The sequence below is a fragment of the Poecilia reticulata genome, linkage group LG8, assembly GCF_000633615.1.
Source record: "Poecilia reticulata strain Guanapo linkage group LG8, Guppy_female_1.0+MT, whole genome shotgun sequence".
Taxonomy (NCBI): Eukaryota; Metazoa; Chordata; class Actinopteri; order Cyprinodontiformes; family Poeciliidae; genus Poecilia; species Poecilia reticulata.
In genome coordinates this window covers 14,355,584-14,375,471 of record NC_024338.1, presented here as the reverse complement: position 1 = coordinate 14,375,471, position 19,888 = coordinate 14,355,584, and the positions used below count along the sequence as shown (strand labels likewise).

At 41.9% G+C, this 19,888-nt stretch overlaps 1 protein-coding gene across 1 annotated transcript; it reads left to right on the top strand.

The window, feature by feature from the left end:
- The first annotated feature begins 3,139 nt into the window (after positions 1-3,139).
- Positions 3,140-19,659, top strand: notch3 (notch receptor 3). Its single transcript, XM_008416023.2, has 31 exons — positions 3,140-3,311; positions 3,385-3,720; positions 4,373-4,495; positions 4,580-4,813; positions 4,905-5,060; positions 5,154-5,339; positions 6,836-6,949; positions 7,928-8,041; positions 8,916-9,149; positions 9,285-9,395; positions 9,491-9,683; positions 10,188-10,333; positions 10,533-10,766; positions 10,881-11,033; positions 11,151-11,379; positions 11,460-11,661; positions 11,787-11,943; positions 12,027-12,211; positions 12,343-12,475; positions 12,589-12,846; positions 12,928-13,040; positions 13,172-13,695; positions 13,787-14,113; positions 14,206-14,354; positions 14,441-14,681; positions 14,829-14,919; positions 15,022-15,190; positions 15,319-15,623; positions 15,749-15,896; positions 15,992-16,089; positions 16,186-19,659. The coding sequence occupies exons 1-31, from the start codon at positions 3,155-3,157 to the stop codon at positions 17,653-17,655; spliced, it is 7,290 nt and encodes a 2,429-aa protein (XP_008414245.2). The 5' UTR covers positions 3,140-3,154; the 3' UTR covers positions 17,656-19,659.
- Positions 19,660-19,888: the final 229 nt, after the last annotated feature.

Below are 19,888 nucleotides of genomic sequence, written 5' to 3'. Positions count from 1 at the left end.
CTAGATCCTGGACTGTTGTTCTCATGAGCCATGGAATCCACAAGGTTAAAGGGAGCTTGACAAGCTGATTTTTCAGAGTGATATGAACAGAAATACGAGGGAAGTTGCGTGTCTTTCGCCTTCTCTACTCCGATAGCATTCTGATTTGTGTGTTATGGGAGTAGCATGTTGGCATTGAGTCAGGTCTAGACAAAAGAATGTGTGTTTTGGCTGAATTTGTAAAGGAGGACAAATAATTCATCAGGCATTCTTGTGGGCCTACATGCACACGTTCACGCAATCATGTCAGCTAATGCAGACACAAATAAATACCAGTGAACTTGATTCTCACATAATGCCAGACCTATTTTTCCATCTGATGTAATATTTTTGACTTGACATCACTAGGCATTGACATTCAGGTTATATTTGAGGGTGAGTTGTTGAGTTGCCATTTTTGCTCTAAACTCAATTGTGGTTATTTGAGAATGGGGACAACAGCTTGATAACATTAAAGCTGTTTGAATTTATTAACATCCAACGTAGAAAATACAGTCTTTGCTGTATTTTGCAGCTTTATAAGCAATTTTCCTCTTTGATACTTTCAAGGTTCTCTTTGTGCCACATTTGTGTTCCATTTTTTGTAAAACTCCAGATTCCAGACATAGTTAATTTGCCTCTAAATAAACCCAGCCAAGCCATGACAAATAGCTATGGGGACGAAGGGTGGGGGAGGTGGAGATTGGTTGGCTATCAGGCTCACTTGTTCGTCTGTGTTGGTTGCTAGGGCAACAGCAATTGTGCACTAGGAGTGAGTGCCATGTTTTCAGAACAAGGAACCAGGGATTACAGGAAATATGACATGACATTCCTGTTGGACCAGACTACTCTCTTCACCTCTAAGTCTTTCTAACCATCAATTGCATCTTATAAAAGGCAGTTTCTCCCGCCTAGCAGAACCACATCACACTCTGCTGCCTAAGTGACATTATCATCACAATAAGACAGAGGACCTCTGACATCTGACCTCTCAGCGCGTGAGAGGAGGGAGTTGTGGAAGGAAAAGCCAAGCTGGTGTTCAGAGAGGATTTGYGRGAGGGACAAGATGCTTTAGTATCTGTGCAGACACATTTTCTCAGCACGAGTACTTGAGTGCAGCTTCATGTTAACAACCCAACTAATTATCAGCTCTTTACTGCTTGCCTTTGGCAAATTATTGCAGAATGCATTTGTTGGTCCCAGATTTTTTGTTACTACTTAAATAGTACATTTGTTAAGAACATGTTGTATATTTTCATATTTGTTTATTAAATTTTGTGTAGATGTGTGAATGTCCTTATTTGCGTTAATCGCTGCTGCTCTCCSATTTTAACTTCCATGTAAAGCCAAGAAAAGACCAAATCTAAACTAAACCAAGAAATCTCTGTTAATTTTCTCAGACAGAAAACAGTTTTAGAAAGATGTAGATTTGGTTMTGCTCATCTACTTAGAGGAGATAACAGCACTTCAGTTATTACATATGAACTTTCAAGATGAAATGTTCAACTTACAGTTCGTAATGAACACTTATCGTATTGCTGTACAATATATTAAATTGTAGTCATCATTGCATYTATCAGAGTGTGATATATTCCAATCCCTAATTATGTAATATTTRGTTGTATTATATATTTGAAGTGCATTCTAAGTCTAATATCCKCACCTGATGTAGCAGTTGAAATGCTAAAGCACACAGAAAGTKGTGGGACAATATGTGATGTTAAAGGAAGTAAATAAATAATAAAAAAGTGASTTTATTGTAATCTGTATTGTTATATTATTGTATTTAAAAAAAATTTCTGATTTTGTACAGCCCTGGCTAATAAGAAAGGTCAGCAAAAATGGCATTTATCTAAAGAGTTTATTTAAATTTATAAAATCTACAGCGGGCCGGAACCCAGCTGTCATTGTCCAGCTACTATCATCAAATAGCCTTAAAAGCCAGGGTTTTGCCTTAGCCAGTTCTAACTGTGGGTATACTGTTAACGGCTCAGCAAACTTTATCTGATGTCCCAAATGACTATAAAGTAATGTTTCCAATATCAGGATATGTAATTGTGATAGTTCTGCTAAAAACTGCAATGAGGAGCTTAAGTACAATTGACCAAAAAAGTGGGTGGGTGGGTGGATGGATGGATAATATTGCAATAAAGATTACAATTCAATATTTTGTTTGACTCTACCATAGACTCAACAAAATCTGGCATTTCAGATGAAATTTGCCAATGTCATCCTGAAATTGGCAAATATGGTGACAATGTTTACCTAGCAACAGCTCTTCAACTGTGTCTGTGCAGGTTTTGTATGGAACAACATTGGCTACCCATGTTTTGGCAGTGATCAAAGTCGTGTTCTGTAATAACACACAAGTAACAGAAAAAAAAAACACCAGAGAAAATGCTTGCACAAATGTCTTTATTTATATATATATATTTATTTTAACTTTCTTCAAAAATTCCTATTTGTTAAATTTCATTGTCCTTTCTTGCACAATGACAAAAACAATTTCAAATTCTAACTTTTAGAGGTTTTCAATGGTTTAAAGATATGTTTGTCTGATTGACCCACCTGTCAGAAATACCCTTCTCACCTACAATAAAACAGAACTTAAGACATTTMATTCCCACACCACAGCTGTTTTATTTTTTTTCATCAAAAGTAATTTTATAATTCATGTTTTTTTTTTTCTTAAGACACGATTTGTTGATGTTTGTTAGGTTTCTAGACTGCTGTTTCAGAATGTGTGTGTGTGCGTGTGTGTTTTCCTCCTGTCTGGGAAAATGTACATACTGTGATCCGGAAAAAATGACACAGTGGAAGAATGTTGGATGACGTGAAGACAATTATGCTCTGCATCTTAAAGTAACAGATTTATCTTGAATCTTGATGAACCAATGGATACCCATTGAAAATGCTGTCTTTAGTTTTTAAAAGTTTAAATTTGGTTTATGTGGTCATTGCTAGAATAATGCATCGCATGATGTGTACTTATGCAGTAAACACCAAATCACAAATCATTCCTGGGCTCAGATTCATTGCTGAATGTACAAAGCRAATATCCAACCTCTCCAAGGTGTTATAGAGACTGARTTATCTGATGATCAGCACATTGGAAATTGAGATACAATTAATTCCAATGTATTTGTACAGATGTCGTCCCGGATTCATTGGCCCTTTCTGTCAACACCTGGATCCCTGTCATCGATCCCCATGTCTGAATGGAGCAGCTTGCAAAAGTGATGTGGTCAATGATTTTCCACAGTACAAATGTGTGTGCCAAAGAGGTTTCAGAGGTAAGGCTTCATTACAATAATTTGGTTTAAGAAATTTCCAATGTTTAACTGAATGAATTTCTATGRCCCTCAGGTCAAGACTGCTCCCTCATTGACGCTTGTGCCACAAGTCCGTGCGCTAACGGGGCTCGCTGTGTCAATTGGAATAACCATTACAACTGTTCCTGCCCACCTGGCTATCAAGGAAAGAATTGCCGCAGTGACATTGATGAGTGYCGCAAACCTGGTGCTTGTCTCAATGGTGGCCTGTGTCTTAACTTGGTTGGGTCCTTCCGCTGCCAGTGTCCACTAGGGTACAGTGGTCGTACGTGTGAGGTGTCTACCTTACCCTGTGCCCCATCTCAGTGTCTCAATGGGGGCACCTGTCGCCAAACAAGTGACCATTCTTACGAATGTGCTTGCCTACCAGGTACAACAGCTGCCTTTCTATAGAACCAACACACTCAGTCTATATCTGCTTCTCATTGTTTTCCTGGTTCTTTGCAGGGTGCTAGAATTAAATAAATTTCTCCAGCWCTGTAATATAATGTAGTTAGTAGAGTTGTTTCGTGGGATTCTATCCTGTGTCTCAGATTTGCTTCCTGCCCATTAATAATGGCTTCTGGTGGTAGATGGGCAGTGGGAAAGTTGAAGAGGCTGCATGTCTGCTCTCTTCTCCAGTCAACTATTTTCACCACAGAAGGAATTTACTTTATGAGCTTTCTGGTTTCCCACTGGGGACCTGACAGGAAATGTCTCTTGCCAGGGAGGAAGTCATTGAAACTGTGAGAGATTATAAAACAAGCAAACATGGAGGGTAGGTCAGACCTCTGAAGCAGTCAGGAATCACTCCTGTAGCTGGCATTGTGTGGGAAAAGTCAAACATAGATGTAAACATTCMCTCACCTTCTGAACTWTTACTACCCACATTTCCCCACAYCCTCTACTGTGTGGGAAATGTAACTTGTGCTTAGGGGTAGAATTGCTTAGTATTGTTATTAGATGACACCTCATATTTGATCAGCTAGGGTGTGTGGCTGTGTCTTTTTATACTGATTTGGTTTTCTGTTAATTGTTTTCAGGGTTTCAGGGACACAACTGTGAGAACAATGTGGACGACTGCCCAGGTCACAAGTGCATGAATGGGGGACTATGTGTGGATGGAGTCAATACGTACAACTGCCAGTGTCCACCAGAATGGACGGGTACATTTTATGACACATACTTTAAATGTATTGTTTAAAACACAATGATTGTATTTGAACGAGTGTATTGATTTTCCACTTTAGGACAATACTGTGCTGARGATGTCAATGAGTGCCTCATGCAACCCAATGCATGTCATAACGGAGGCACTTGCTTCAACACCATCGGTGGTCATACATGTGTCTGTGTCAATGGTTGGACTGGAGATGACTGTAGTGAGAACATCGATGACTGTGCAATAGCTATTTGCTTCAATGGTGCCACGTGCCATGACCGTGTAGCATCCTTCTTCTGCGAGTGTCCAGTTGGGAAGACAGGTATGTTGTTTGGCTTATTGTTGTTCCTGTGGCTGTCTCTTATCTGTGAGCTAAATAAGTGAATATGTTGTTCTTGTTTGCTGTTTCACAGGTCTGCTTTGTCATTTGGACGATGCATGTGTCAGCAACCCTTGTAATGAGGGCGCTGTGTGTGACACCAATCCCCTTAATGGTCGTGCTATTTGCACTTGTCCTGCTGGTTTTGTGGGYGGTGCCTGCAATCAAGATATGGATGAGTGTTCCATTGGTAAGGTTCCTCCTAACTTTTTATGTTTTAAGGTCTCAATCTGTGATTGTACCAAATATATAAGGTTACTGATCATATGCCTTCTGGTGACAGGTGCAAACCCTTGTGAGCATTTTGGAAAATGTGTGAACACAGAAGGCTCCTTTCAGTGTCAGTGTGGTCGTGGATATGCTGGCCCACGTTGTGAAATTGACATCAATGAATGCCTTTCCATGCCCTGTCAGAATGATGCCACCTGCTTGGACCGCATTGGAGAGTTCACTTGCATATGCATGCCAGGTAATCATACTAAACTTTACCTTCAATAAGAGGGTTATTTTACATGTATATTTTTCTTCACTGATAAAAGAACAGTTCCATACTTATTCAGTTTTACCTTTTGATAACTTTTAAAACGAAACTCTTAAAAAGACATTAATTTGTTTGTAAATCTAAACCATGATTGCCCAAGTCTATTCTTGAAGAGCTACCATTGAGCAACTTTTTGATGCACTCCTGATCCACCACTGAATAGTCTCACCAACAGTCATTCATCTCTGCGGAGATAATGAGCCATTCATTTGATTCAGGTGTGTTAGAGAAAAATGCATCTAAAAAYTTCAATGTGGTAGTTCTTGATGAMTGGGCTTGGATCTAAATCGTCTGACCAAATGGTAAATGGCCTGTACTTGCACAGCGCTTTATCAAGTTCACTGGACATGAACGCACCAGCAGGCAAGGCTGGTAAAGGTCTATGCCCAAGGACACAATAACTGAGATGGACCAAGTGGGGGTTTGAGCTGGGCAACCCACCAGTAAAAGCATGAACTCCTACCATCATAGCCTTAGTCGCCCTCAGAACAAAATTTTGGGTTGACAATTAGTAAACCATAAGGTTAGCATTATCCCAAGGAGAACAATGTCTTTAAACTTGACCTTAAACACAATTTGTTGTTCTGCCATAAAGACTTAAATTGTAGGCTGTTATGTAACACAATTCATCAGACATTAGGAGATCAGTGGCTTCTGTACCACACTGCACTCCCAGTGGGTATTAGTTTGTGTACAGTTTTATTTGAACCCTAAAACATAGTCAAAATAACACACACAGTCCTACATGTATGTCGTGGGGTCTTTGGTACTATACAAATTAGAACTGGGAGGTTGGTCTATAGGACTGGATGTGAGAGAGGGCAAACAGTTAGGGGGAGGAGTGTGCTGTGAATACTAATGAGAGGTAGAGTGGTGGGAATGGAGTGGAACAATAGGGCCCCTCTGTGCTCCACTTTGCACCCCTCATAGACACGGTGAGGGAAAGAGGCTTTTTCCCAGAGCCCACCCTTCTCCCCCTCCTTCATTTCCAGAGACAGGACCTTCCTCATCACCGTTCTCATCGTCAGGCTGGCAAAGCTCATGTGGAGCTTCTGATTATTTCTGATTCCACGCTAGCCTCTCCCCAGGGGCAGCACTCTCATTCACATTCTGTTTCATCTCAAAGGACTAGCCGTCCATAGTTTGCCAATGTAGAATGTATAACATGTATCTGGTGAATGGGACATTGACCCAGGGAGGTGACATTTTTGTGGACAGCTGGGTGTGGTGATTCCAGGTCAGTGAAGTGGCACCACTGGACATGGTCTTGGAATCTTTTGGGCCGTCTAATGAGTTCTTTGTAGATCTTCCTCCGGATTCACATCAATCTGTGCTTTCTTGAACAGACTTACGTTTACATTAATTATGAATTTGCAGCAACAATAAGAAAAGTAGGCAATTAAGATTGAACTTCTATATTCCAGGTTATATGGGGACTTTCTGTGAAATTGACGTTGATGACTGTGAGAGCAACCCATGTGTGAATGATGGCATCTGTCGGGACATGGTCAACGGCTTCACTTGCACCTGTCAGCCAGGTAGGCTTCACTGAATTACTCTAATATCAGTTGCTTCTTTTTGGGTCCATGGAGTCTGTTTWGAGTTTTAATTCTAATTAAGAGGTGAAAAACTCAATTTAAATATGTAAAAACCAAAGTACCAATGGACTACATGCTACTTCTGCCTGTTGGTATACAGAGCCACCACTCATAAAAAGGCCGGCCCTAAAGACTGCCGATCCTCCTGCCAGAACAAAGGCACTATTGTGACCCCTGCTTCCCTCCTCTGTGGAATGTGGAAGGGACAGCTCTCCCTCATCCTGCCCTGGTAGTGCTGCTGAGGGGGAYAGCAGTTCTGCTAATGAGATTCTTTTCCAGGTCCGCAATTTACATCTGGGACAGACGTCCCCTCCTCCTCCAGCCCCTATCTAGCCATTGAGATGGTGGGCCTAAAGCAAGAAGTAGAGGAGGAGGTGTGGGGGTCCCAAAAAGAAAAAGAAAAACAATCCCACCGTCTCCTCTAAACACCCCTTCAGTAGCCCAWGGACCAAACACAGAAACCATTTTGACACTGTTAATCAACTGAACAGTGTGTTGCCAATGTATCACTTGGCACTGTGCTCAAAGACTTAAAGCTTGTTCAACTCTCTCAGCGTGGAAACTCTTTTTGTATTATTATATTTGAATGTGGATTGTTCACACAATATGTACAGTAGCTTAATGGAAATGTCAATAGCATGACAGCAAAATTGATTTGAATGCTAAKTAATCTTTTTAAGAATTGTTCTAATTGTTGGAATCTTTTTAAAACCTAGTCACTGCCTAGTAATGGTCAGATAAGTGTTGGTTGCAATGAAAATATCACTAGTCTCTAACAAAGAAAGAAGCCTTTAAAGCTACCTTAGCCAGACAYGACTAACCGAACTACAGGCCTCTGCGGCTGCCCTCTGACCTAGGCTTGGACCCTTTCACTGGACCGTCTGTCTGACCTTTAACCTTTGTGTTTGCATGTCCCAGGGTTTACTGGCACCATGTGTCAAATTGACATAGATGAGTGTGCTAGCACTCCTTGCCAGAATGGAGCAAAATGCTATGACCGGCCCAATGGATTTGAGTGCCGGTGCGCTGAAGGTAAGGGTCTTTACATATAATTGTGGTCAGTAGGTAGGTGTTAGCTCTACACAAACCAGCGTCTCCTCAGACAGTGGAGCAGATGATCTTAAAAACAGTTATTTGGTGTTTAATAAGTATTCATTGTTTGGGGGTGAATTATTTCTTTGGGCGTCTGCTGGCCAAGTGGCCCCTGATCCTCCTTTTTCCTCTCATTGGGTGTCAGGATCATGAGGTCACAGAGGACCAGCAGTTTGCCTAGAAAAGAGCCTTGGTCATCACCTCGACATCTGTTCATTTCTTAAAACCCCACACAACACCTTATGTTGCAGTTTTGACATCAACCCCTTTGTGTTTAGTCACATCCATACACAAAGGCACATAACTCACAATGACATACAGTTTGTCGTAAAATTTGTTTGTTTAAGCTTGCTGACTGTGTCTTGAAATTTAACATGTTTGTTTGTAACTATGCCAATGGAGGAGCCTGCTTCATTGTTTCAGTGGCCAGCTGCTTGGTATTGGCTGTGTTTATGGGCCCCTTCTGTTGAGTGAAGTGGCCCTGTTTGACATGGTGCTGTCTATTGTTCCCTGCACCACTGAGAACAAAGGCACAGGACTGGAAGGCCCTTTTTATTACTTCAACCATCTTAACATTTCACTGCAAACACAGCACAAACCAACAGTTTGGTGTGCAGACAAATGCATGGGAAACCATAGTCATCAGAGTACAAACATCAGAATGTTTTATGAAAAAAAAAAAAAAAACAACCAATGAATTAAACATAGCAATGGATAAACTAAAAAAAAAGACAATGAGCTATGGGAGAAAGCAGTAAGTTGACTTGCTGTTACACACTAGAAACCTAATCATGTATGCATTTTTTCTTTTTAGGTTACGAAGGGAGACTCTGTGAAATAAATGTCAACAAYTGTCAACCAGACCCATGCCACCACGGTACTTGCATAGATGGCATTGCTAGCTACACATGTAATTGTGATCCCGGATATACAGGCTATCGCTGTGAAAACCAACTTAATGAGTGCCACAGCAATCCTTGTCAGAATGGRGGCAAGTGTGTGGACCGGGTCAATAAGTACATCTGTCAGTGCCAGCATGGAACTTCAGGTAGGAGACAACTCCATACACAATAGATGTTATTCGAATTGTTCAGKCACAGAATGTGCTGAATTTTGCATTCTTTAATCGTGAAAAGGTTTATTTATTTTTACAGAATAATGTGATTCCTTTTTCTTAACTCAGGTACAAACTGTGAGATTAACTTTGATGATTGTGCCAGTAACCCTTGTGATTATGGCATCTGCAAAGATGGTATCAACCGCTATGATTGTGTTTGCAAACCGGGCTTTACAGGCAAGTCTCTCTGGAAWTAAAACTAYAAGTTTCATGGAACAAACARTGATTTTAAACTGGAAATACTGAAATGTGCCTAATGTCTCTCATTCCAGGTCCTAAATGTAATGTGGAAATAGACGAGTGTGCATCTAGCCCCTGTAGAAATGGGGGAACGTGTATTGATGAAGAAAATGGATTTCACTGCCAGTGTCCGGAAGGCTTTAAACCCCCTTACTGTTACTCCCAGGTGGATGAGTGTGGCAGCAGCCCATGTGTCCATGGCTCCTGCAGAGAGGACACAAACGGGTATGAATCGTTTTAGCAGCAAATCATGCTTACCGCACTATATATTAAGATTCTGTACAACAAAGCAGGTTTGGAATATCTGGAATATGTTTAGATGATCCTAATAAACTAGATGTGAAAATGCACATCAACTTAGTAAGTAAACCCATGTTTTCTAAAAATGAATAAAATGCATTTATGTAAGAATAATCAGATTCCCCATCACAGTCACTGAGCTGGAGCTACATATTTGTGATCAAAAGTGCCAACATTGCAGCAAAACAATATGGAAATGTTAACATTTAAAGTATAAACACAGCAGAGTTTCTAGAAAAGCCAAACAGAAGGCTTGGAGAAAAAGAGGAATTGAAATAAATTCATTTTATGAAACCTAACTTCCTCTGGAGCAGGTCTATCAAAACAAGATCCCTGATCTTGCTTTATAGTACAGGTCCCTAGTCTTCATCCGTTCAATTTTTATGAACTTGCATCTGTGGCTTTCTGATTGTACTATTGTGTTTTCAGATACCGTTGTGACTGTGAACCTGGATGGGTTGGGAAGAACTGTGACCTGGACAGGAATGACTGTTTACCGAGTCCTTGTCAAAATGCTGGAACTTGCATAGATAAACTTAATGGTTTTACCTGCAAGTGTCGCCAAGGTTTCAGAGGTGAGTATTGGACAAAGTTACACAAAAACAAACGTCAAGTTATAGTTGTCTGGCTCCCCCTAGTGGTGAATAAAATGTGCAGCTGCATCTAGCCACAAGTTGTAGACTGTGGCTAGACGTAAGTGTTACTATACACTTCCAGTCTACAGTATGTAATTATACACTGTAAGTGTCACCTTTTTGCTGCTTCTGTTTACAGGTAACCTCTGCCAGGTGAACAACAATGAATGTGCTTCTAGCCCCTGTCTAAATAAGGGAACTTGTGTGGATGGTGTGGCCAGTTTCACATGTTTGTGTGAGCTCCCCTATAGTGGACCTACTTGTGCTGAGGTCCTCACACCTTGCTTCCCTAACCCTTGCGCCAATCACGCAGTCTGTACCCACACCCCAGACTACCTGGGTTATCAGTGTAACTGCCAGCCAGGGTGGCAAGGTTAGAAAACCCGATTCAGTTGCACCAGTACTTACAATTTATTGAGAGATAATCCATTTTACATTACATTTTCACAAAGCGTATCTCATTGTGTTGATCTCTTGCACTCTACAGGTCAGTTGTGTAACATAGATATGAATGAATGCATGTCGAATCCCTGCAAAAACCGTGGGACCTGCACAAACACGCTAGGAGGCTTTGTGTGTTCCTGTAGAGCAGGATTTACAGGGCTCACTTGTGAAACAGATATCAATGACTGTTATCCCAGTAAGTGACATTTCAAATATATTGCGTACAAATATTATATCTGTCAGCACCTCTCTGTCATAATACTATTACATTCACTGTTCTGATCAAGGTCATTTTCTCCATTTGTCCTTTCAGACCCTTGCTTAAGTGGAGGTTCGTGTACAGATGGTGTGAACTCCTTTCACTGTAGTTGCTTGCCTGGCTTCACAGGCCCTAGATGTGCGCTGGAGATCAATGAATGTCAAAGTTTCCCCTGTAAAAATGGAGGCACCTGTACAGACTATGTCAACTCTTACACATGTAGCTGCCCACCTGGCTTTACTGGCATCCACTGTGAAACCAATATTCCGGATTGCACTGAAAGGTAAGTGTGTGCTTAAGGTAAACCTGAACCAAATTTCCTAATAAAAAGTATGAATTTAACTTGTTTTCACATTTCTACAGCTCTTGCTTTAATGGAGGGACTTGCACGGACAAAATCAATGGCTATGCTTGCACCTGTCGCTCTGGCTTCACTGGCTCCCACTGCCAGTATGAAGTAAATGAGTGTGACTCTCAGCCTTGTCTAAACGGAGGCACCTGTCAAGATGCCCTGGAGTCCTTCCGCTGTTCCTGTCCAAAGGGCTTTGAAGGCAGCAGGTGCCAGGTATAAGCTCTTAAGTACTTTTGAAATGTAAAGTTAGGAGCTTGAGGCATAAAATATTTATTCTGTAGGCTCAGTATTTCAGATTTGCTTCTTTTGTCTCTGATTTTTGCTTCTTGGCTTTTCAGACGCCAGTTGACTGGTGCCGACGCTTGTCTCTGTGCCAGAATGGAGGACGTTGTCGCCAAAAGGATGCGTCTTTTAGTTGCGATTGTCCTAATGGTTGGTCTGGACGTTACTGTGACATCCCAAACATGTCTTGTGAAACAGCGGCTCGCAAGAGGGGTATTTGACTTTTCTATGCTCTTGATCGCTGAGCCTGCACTCTTAACTGCACCTTGAATATTTACAAATATCTTTCAAATTAGGAATCCAAACAGATGAGCTTTGCCACCATGGCGGTCACTGCGTCAACTCTGGCAATTCACACATTTGTAAATGCCCTGCTGACTACACTGGGAGCTATTGTGAAATACAAGTGGACCAATGTGAAGACAAACCTTGTCGCAATGGTGCCACCTGCAGGTCATATGTTGGCGGGTACCAGTGTGATGTAAGTCAAATCCCTTATTCTGAAGCAAGTCAATTCTTCAGTGTCAAAATTTACCAAAGATGATTTTAGCAGGGGATTTCAATTTGTCCTTTAACTTTTTTCAATATAATGAGTTTATCATATCATTACAGTGCATGCCTGGCTACGCTGGACAGACCTGCGAGATTGAAATCAATGAGTGCCAGTCTCATCCATGCCAGAATGGGGGCACTTGTATTGATCTAGTTGGACATTATATCTGCTCCTGTCCCCCCGGCACACTGGGTACGCAAGAACAAAAGCAACAAAAACTTATGCATATCACTAGAGAGTTTACTTTCTGTGTCAAATAGATAATACCTACATTCATTAGTGTGTGATAATCTTCTGTTTTGAAGGTGTTCTCTGTGAGATTAATGAGGATGACTGTGCGCCACCACTGAGGCTACGAGGTGCTCCACCCAAGTGCCTCAATAACGGAACCTGTGTAGACAGAGTTGGTGGTCATCGCTGCAATTGTCCACCGGGTTTCACAGGAGACAGATGTGAAGGAGACATAAATGAGTGTCTCTCGAACCCTTGTAGTTCCACCAATAGTCTTGACTGCATCCAGTTGTCCAATGATTACCTGTGTGTCTGCAAGCCTGGGTTTACAGGTTAGACAATCTTCCTTCTTGATGGTCTGTAACAGTGCATTCTGTTTGGAAATGTAACCACTGACAAATTGTTTTTTTTAGGACGAAGGTGTCAGAACAGGTTCAGTGTGTGTGAATCTCAGCCTTGTCATAACGGTGGTGCCTGTTCAGTAACTAGCAGCGCCCCTCTGGGATACACCTGTACATGTCAACTTGTAAGTTTAAAATAGTTTTGAGTATTCAAACATCTAATTTCACATTACAGTTTGCCAATTGCAATGTCAAAATTTCAGGACAATATCAAAAGGTTGTAATCAGAAACTTCTTGAACAATGTTTATCTCTAGGGTTATGCTGGTCCAAACTGTGAAAGGAGCATGTCCTGCCAGGAGCTGTCTTGCTACAATGGGGGAAGCTGTGCCCTTACCAAGAGGGGAACACGCTGCGTATGTTTGTCAGGCTTTAGCGGACCCCAATGTCAGCATCGCAGTAATGATGGGTGCTCTTCCAAGCCATGCCAGAATGGAGGCCTGTGCACTGAAGAAATCAGCTTACCATTTTTTCATTGCCAGTGTCCAAGTGGATTTATGGGAAAGCGGTGCGAACAAAGCAAATCTGAGCTTCCAGCTCTCGCCTGCCCTAGGGCAGACTGTCAAGACAAAGCCAATGACAGTGTCTGTGACAAGGAATGTAATACACTTCCTTGTCGTTGGGATGGTGGTGACTGCTCCCTGGCAGTGAATCCCTGGGCTCATTGCGCAGACCCCCGCTGTTGGCGTGCCTTCAACAATAGCCAGTGTGATGAATTCTGTAACAACCCCGAGTGTCTGTATGACAACTTTGACTGCAGAAGCAAAGAGAAAATTTGCAAGTGAGTTTTATTTGATTGATAAGGTTGGTTCCTTCCATTTAACAGTAACATAAAATAGTTAAGATGATCCATGTTCTTTTGTTTTCTCCAGTCCAATATATGCAAGTTACTGCGACGCCCATTATGCTGATGGTCAGTGTGACCAGGGCTGCAACACAGAAGAGTGTGGTTGGGACGGCTTAGATTGTGCAGAGAGGGTTCCAGAGGATCTTGCCAATGGTGTTTTGGTGTTGGTCGTCCTTCTGCCTCCAGACAAGCTTCTCCTCACTGGCAAAGCTTTTTTGCAGAAATTGAGTGCTATCCTGCACACTTCAGTACGCTTCAGATTGGACAAAAATGGAGACGCAATGATCCTTCCCTACACCCGTCGAGAGGCACGTCTCAAACGAGAACTTGGACATCAACATGAAGTTGTTGGGTTAGTCAGACACTGTAAATATAAAAGATGAATCATTACCTGGGGATTGCTCTGTACACAAAACACCTTTTTCTACGTCTTTTTTTTTGTAGGTCCATAGTCTATCTGGAGATAGACAACCGTTTGTGCATTCGAGATTCAGAGGACTGTTTCCCGACAGCTAAAAGCGCGGCAGAATATCTCGGAGCTCTATCTGCAACAGAAATGCTCGACTTCCCTTATCCTCTTCGGGAAGTCAGAGGCAAGTGTGAATTCTGAGTTAACACAAGATTGATGGGTCACTCAAATGAGGCATATGTAAATCCAAGCTTTCTTGTTCCACAACAGGAGAAAAGATCCCCATCGATCCCATTTCAACAACAGATTGGTCGAAACTACTTACCCAATGGATGGTGCCATGTTTAGTGTTTATTTTTGTTTTGGTCATCCTTGTGATTGGCATGTTGATAACTCGTCGGAAGCGTGAACATAGCACCCTTTGGTTCCCTGAAGGCTTCTTTCTCAAGAAGGAACCCAGCAGTAACAAAAACCGCAGGGAACCTGTGGGTCAAGATGCTCTTGGACTGAAGTAAGTTATTTGTAAATAGAACTTAAAACACTTTGGGGTTAATCGTTAATGCAAAACAGCTTGCTATTATCGTAGGAATCAGTTTTGAGTTTCAGTGGTTTTCCTGGAACTTATGCTGTTGCATTTTWTTTTTTAATTTGTAATCAGACACATGCCAAAAACTGTTGAAGAATCTCTCCTCGGTGATCACAGTGATCAGTGGATGGACTCAGATTGCCCAGAAGCCAAACGACTCAAGGTTTGTCACACAAGTTTTTTTTTTTTACTGTACAGATTTTGCATTCTTTTAAATTGACGCTAGTGCGAGAATTTATATTACCAAATTTCTATATAAATTCAGGTTGAGGAACCGAGCATGCTCTCAGACAGCGAAGATGCAGTGGACTGCAGACAGTGGACCCAGCACCATCTCGTAGCTGCAGACATCCGTGTACCACCCACAATAGCCCTCACACCACCTCAAGGAGAATTTGAAAGTGACTGCATGGACGTTAATGTCCGAGGCCCAGGTTGGTGTAGAAATTTAATTTTAGGGTGAAAGCTGTCTTTTGACAATACATTTTAATCTTTCTTCACAAATCATGGTGGTGGTCACTTGAAATGACTAACTTTTTTTTTTCACTTGTTCACATCCCAGATGGTTTTACACCTCTGATGCTGGCATCATTCTGTGGAGGCGGCCTAGAACCTGAGGTGACAGAGGAGGAGGAGAGTGAAGAGTGCTCTGCCAACATTATCTCTGACTTAATCTACCAGGGTGCATCGCTCGCTGCACAAACAGACCGTACCGGTGAGACAGCACTCCACTTGGCTGCTCGCTATGCACGTGCTGATGCTGCAAAGCGCCTGCTGGATGCCGGAGCAGACGCCAATGCTCAAGACAACACGGGACGAACACCGCTACATGCTGCTGTGGCTGCGGATGCACAGGGTGTCTTCCAGGTAATCGGTTATTAGGACGTTGTGTTCGTTTATGACATTAGCAGTACAAAGACTTTTAACTTTTTCCCAAAATGTATGGTATAACTATAAAGGTTTTTTTTCCCCCATTCTTTACACTCATTTAGATTTTGATTCGAAATCGCGCCACCGATCTGGACTCCCGTATGTACGATGGCTCTACTGCTCTAATCCTGGCTGCACGACTGGCAGTGGAAGGCATGGTTGAGGAACTCATCACATGCCATGCAGATGTTAATGCAGTCGATGAATTGGGTAAGTCTCAGATGTCCAAATCTTTTGGTTTAAATTCATGATAATACTAAAGCAAAACCAATATATTTCATCCTAATGGTTGACGTCTCTTCTAGGTAAATCTGCTTTGCACTGGGCTGCAGCTGTAAACAATGTAGATGCAACTATTGCTCTGCTGAAAAATGGCGCCAACAAAGATATGCAAGATCTCAAGGTAATTTTAAAAACACAAGGACGGAATCTATACATGATGCATATGTTTGTATTTGACAGCTTGTTAATTTTCATGTGCTTTCTGTCTGTTTTTCAGGAGGAGACCCCTCTCTTCCTTGCAGCCCGCGAAGGAAGTTGTGAGGCAGTGAAGGTGCTGCTCGCTCACTTTGCAAACAGAGAAATTACAGACCACATGGACAGGCTGCCGAGAGACATTGCTCTAGAGCGTATGCACCACGATATTGTACAACTTCTTGATGAATACAACACAGTGAGGAGTCCCCAAAGTCATGGAGCAGCTGGACACCAACTTGCAGGAGGCCACACTCTGTCTCCTCTCATGTGCCCTCCCAGTGCCTTCCTCCCTAGTCTGAAGAACACCCCGCAGAGCAAGAAGAACCGCCGGCCTGGGGTCAAAGGTTCCAGCCTTGGAGGCCAGCATGCTGCAAGTCTCAAGGAGTCAGTAAAGGCTCGCAATAAGAAGCTAACTCTGGACATGCAGAGTGCCTTATTGGATAGCTCGGTTACTCTGTCCCCAGTGGACTCCCTAGACTCACCGCACGGGGGAGCTAGCAATGCTGGCTACATCACCAATCCAACGTCACCTGTTGCCATGCAGTCACCAGGTCTTTTCCATTCCTCCATGTCTGTTCCAAACACCCCGATGGTTCACAGTAGCATGTTGGAAGGAGGGGGCCCATTTGCTGTATCGCTTGCCCAAATTAATGACATTGGAGTGGGAGCAATGGCCATGCAGGGCCGTGTCTCTATGGCGTCAGATGTCAACCACGGCTATGTGCTGAGTTCTGGCCAGCTGGGAGTCAACATGGGCCTGGTCAGTCCTGTCAGTGTGCCGTTTGACTGGCACAATCGCATGCCTCCATCTTCTCAGTGTGGTCAGCAGGTTGTGAATATTGTGCAGAGTAGTCAAGCAGGCATGCATGTCCAGAGCCCAGCCATGCAGCAGCAGAACATGCTGATGCACCAACAGCAGCTCTACCGCAGTCCAATGCTGCAGCCCACACCGGTTACCTCCACACCGACCATCAGCCCAGTGAAGCTGCCTTCCATTGCAGAGCAACAGCAGCTCATTAATCACAACATCACCAACCAGCCAAGCATGGGTCCTATGGGAACGTCCACTCCACCTACCCCACAAACCTCGCAGCCTCCACCATCATTCTTCCAGCAGCATCAGCAGCAGCTGCCTCAGCAGTCCTCTCAGCCTCCTGTTCAGCCCACCCAAGGAGCAGCAGCCCAGCCAGCTCAGGTCCTTTCCTCCCAGCAAAGTGGTAGCGCTGCAGGGAACGAGGATTATCCAACACCTCCTTCCCAACACAGTTATTCATCCACATTAGATGCCACACCCAAGCATTTCCACAATTTGCCCAGTGAGCACCCCTATCTGACACCCTCTCCAGAGTCTCCAGAGCACTGGTCCAGTCCCTCTCCCCACTGCGTCTCTGATTGGTCAGATTCCACGCCAAGCCCAGCCGTCGCTGTCCCCAACCAGACCCAAATTACTCAAATCCCAGAGGCCAATGGCAAGATGCAGGTGTTTGCATGAAGGTTATTCGGACTCGACCTTAAAAAGGACCTGGGTTAAAAAGACTGGCTCTTGGGTCTGTCTATGTTTTATCTGTCAGAGTGTTTCCAAGATTTTCTTTGGAGTTGAGCTGGCAATATGTATAAGAGGACCGTCTGCTAGTGAATACGGCAGAGAAATAAAAAAGTAAAGGGAAATGTGTGTTGTCTGAAAAAAACTGCAGACAATTTAATGAAGTAATTCTGTCACGGATGGACTATTTTTGATTCTTAAAAAAAAGTATATGAAGAAAACCAAGTCTTTAATTTCAAAGACTTGGGGAAACTCTCCAGAAAACTAACAAACATTTAAAAAGTAGAGCAGAGAAAAAGTGAATTGTTGAAGGGAATTTGTTTATTTTTATTTATTGTTTTTATCTATCTGAACTGCTCTTTAGTTTTGTTTCTGTTCTAGCCTCTCATATAAACTGCCACCATAATGTTAAAATGGTTCTAGCAACGACATTTCAAAAATTGCTCTGCCGTAGTTATGTTTGAGTTGTGGTAAATAACAAATTTATATATGAGTGTTATGAACAAGAATGTAGATGAGTGTCTTTAAAGCACTTCAACTGACCAGCCTCAAAGGGCAAGTCTTTGTCAAATACATTTGGCATCATTGGATATTTATAATATAAGGGGCATTTAATCGCTGTGAATTTTACATATAATCTTTTAAAAAAAAAAAAATCAGAGACAATATTAAGTGTGATGCATTTATTTTATATAACTATTCATTGACACTAGAGTATTTGTTGATGGTCTTACTGCCGAGTCTATTACCTTTAGCATTCGTTTTATTTATGTTTCAAAGAAAATGTGTTGGCCTTTAAAAATCAGCCTTTCACTGCCCTTACATTATATTTTTTATTGTTTTATACTCTGTATATTTGTGGAAAAGCATAAATACTTTTTTCTTTGTCAAACATCACTTCAGATGTATTAAGCTATGCTTATATCCGCTGCTATTTTATATCACTCTTTGTTTCAAACATTCCTCCGCTGTTTCTGGCTTTTTTGTGTTTGGACCACCGCCTTAAGGTGACACTAAAAGGTAACCAAACCAGACAACAAAACTTTTTGAAATTGTTGACCCCATAACCTGAAGTGGACTAAATGGACTATTGCAGCTGAGATCAAGTTGGGAGTGGTGACCAGTGTGAGGGTGGGGCTGCTGGACTGTGACTGCTGCTGCCCTGTCACTCCTCAGGGAGGTGTTTTATGGCATGCAGAGGAATGATTCCCTTGCATCTACAGTAGATACCACGTCCAGGGCTCACAAAGTTGGGAGCTAGTGAAATAAGAATGAAGGGGGGGAAACAACACTACTGTGTAGTGTTTATGTTGCGTAATTCTAAGATGAAAGTCAGTCATTTAGCTAACCACTTGTATTATGTCTGAACAAGTATTTTGTTTTTCATATAACCTGGCCATGTAGAACGGGGGGGGCGGTCGCCTCTCTATAACATTTTGTGCACATTTCAGACTTTTTGTATCGTAACATTTTAAGAAAGACACTTTGGCATTTTCATTTAATGCTTTTTGAGCAGAGACAAATTAGCTCATCACTTCTAGTTATTGTTTTTACGGTGACAATGCCTAAACACTGCGTCTAGTTGAGTTATCAGCTGAGTTTATTTTTGTTTTCCTATTTTATCTTGTTCATTATAGAACCAGGTGCTGGTCTCTCAGACCTGGGAAAGTGTTGATTTTCACAGTCCAGTTTGCATCTTATTTGCAGGTGAAAATGTTTGGTTTGTCTGTTTGTTTGTTTTTTTTTTTTCTAATTTTCTGGTCTTAAAATTTTCCTGCCAGGTCACACTAAGTGTTTTGTGCATTCACCATTTCAGTTACAAAATTTCAGTTGCAGATTGTAAATATGTTTGTTTTGGGTAGATCGTTGCTTAAGAAGTCTTATTTTCCTAAAGTGATTGTTATGTACTAAAAAGACAGAAATAAAGTGTATTTCATTTAGCATTATTTGAAACTGAGACTAATGAATATTTTTTTTAGCAATCTTGTTACAACAGCACATGTTGATATATCCTAAATTTATTCCTACAGTTGTTCAAAAGTAGTTTAAAGTCGCTGTCAACCTTTCTCGGCAGTTTTTCTTTTCTTTTCTTTTCTTTTTTTTTTATCAAACTTGTTAAATATATTTGTAATAAAAACTACAGGGAACTACTTTTCAGTACATTATTATTATTATTATTATT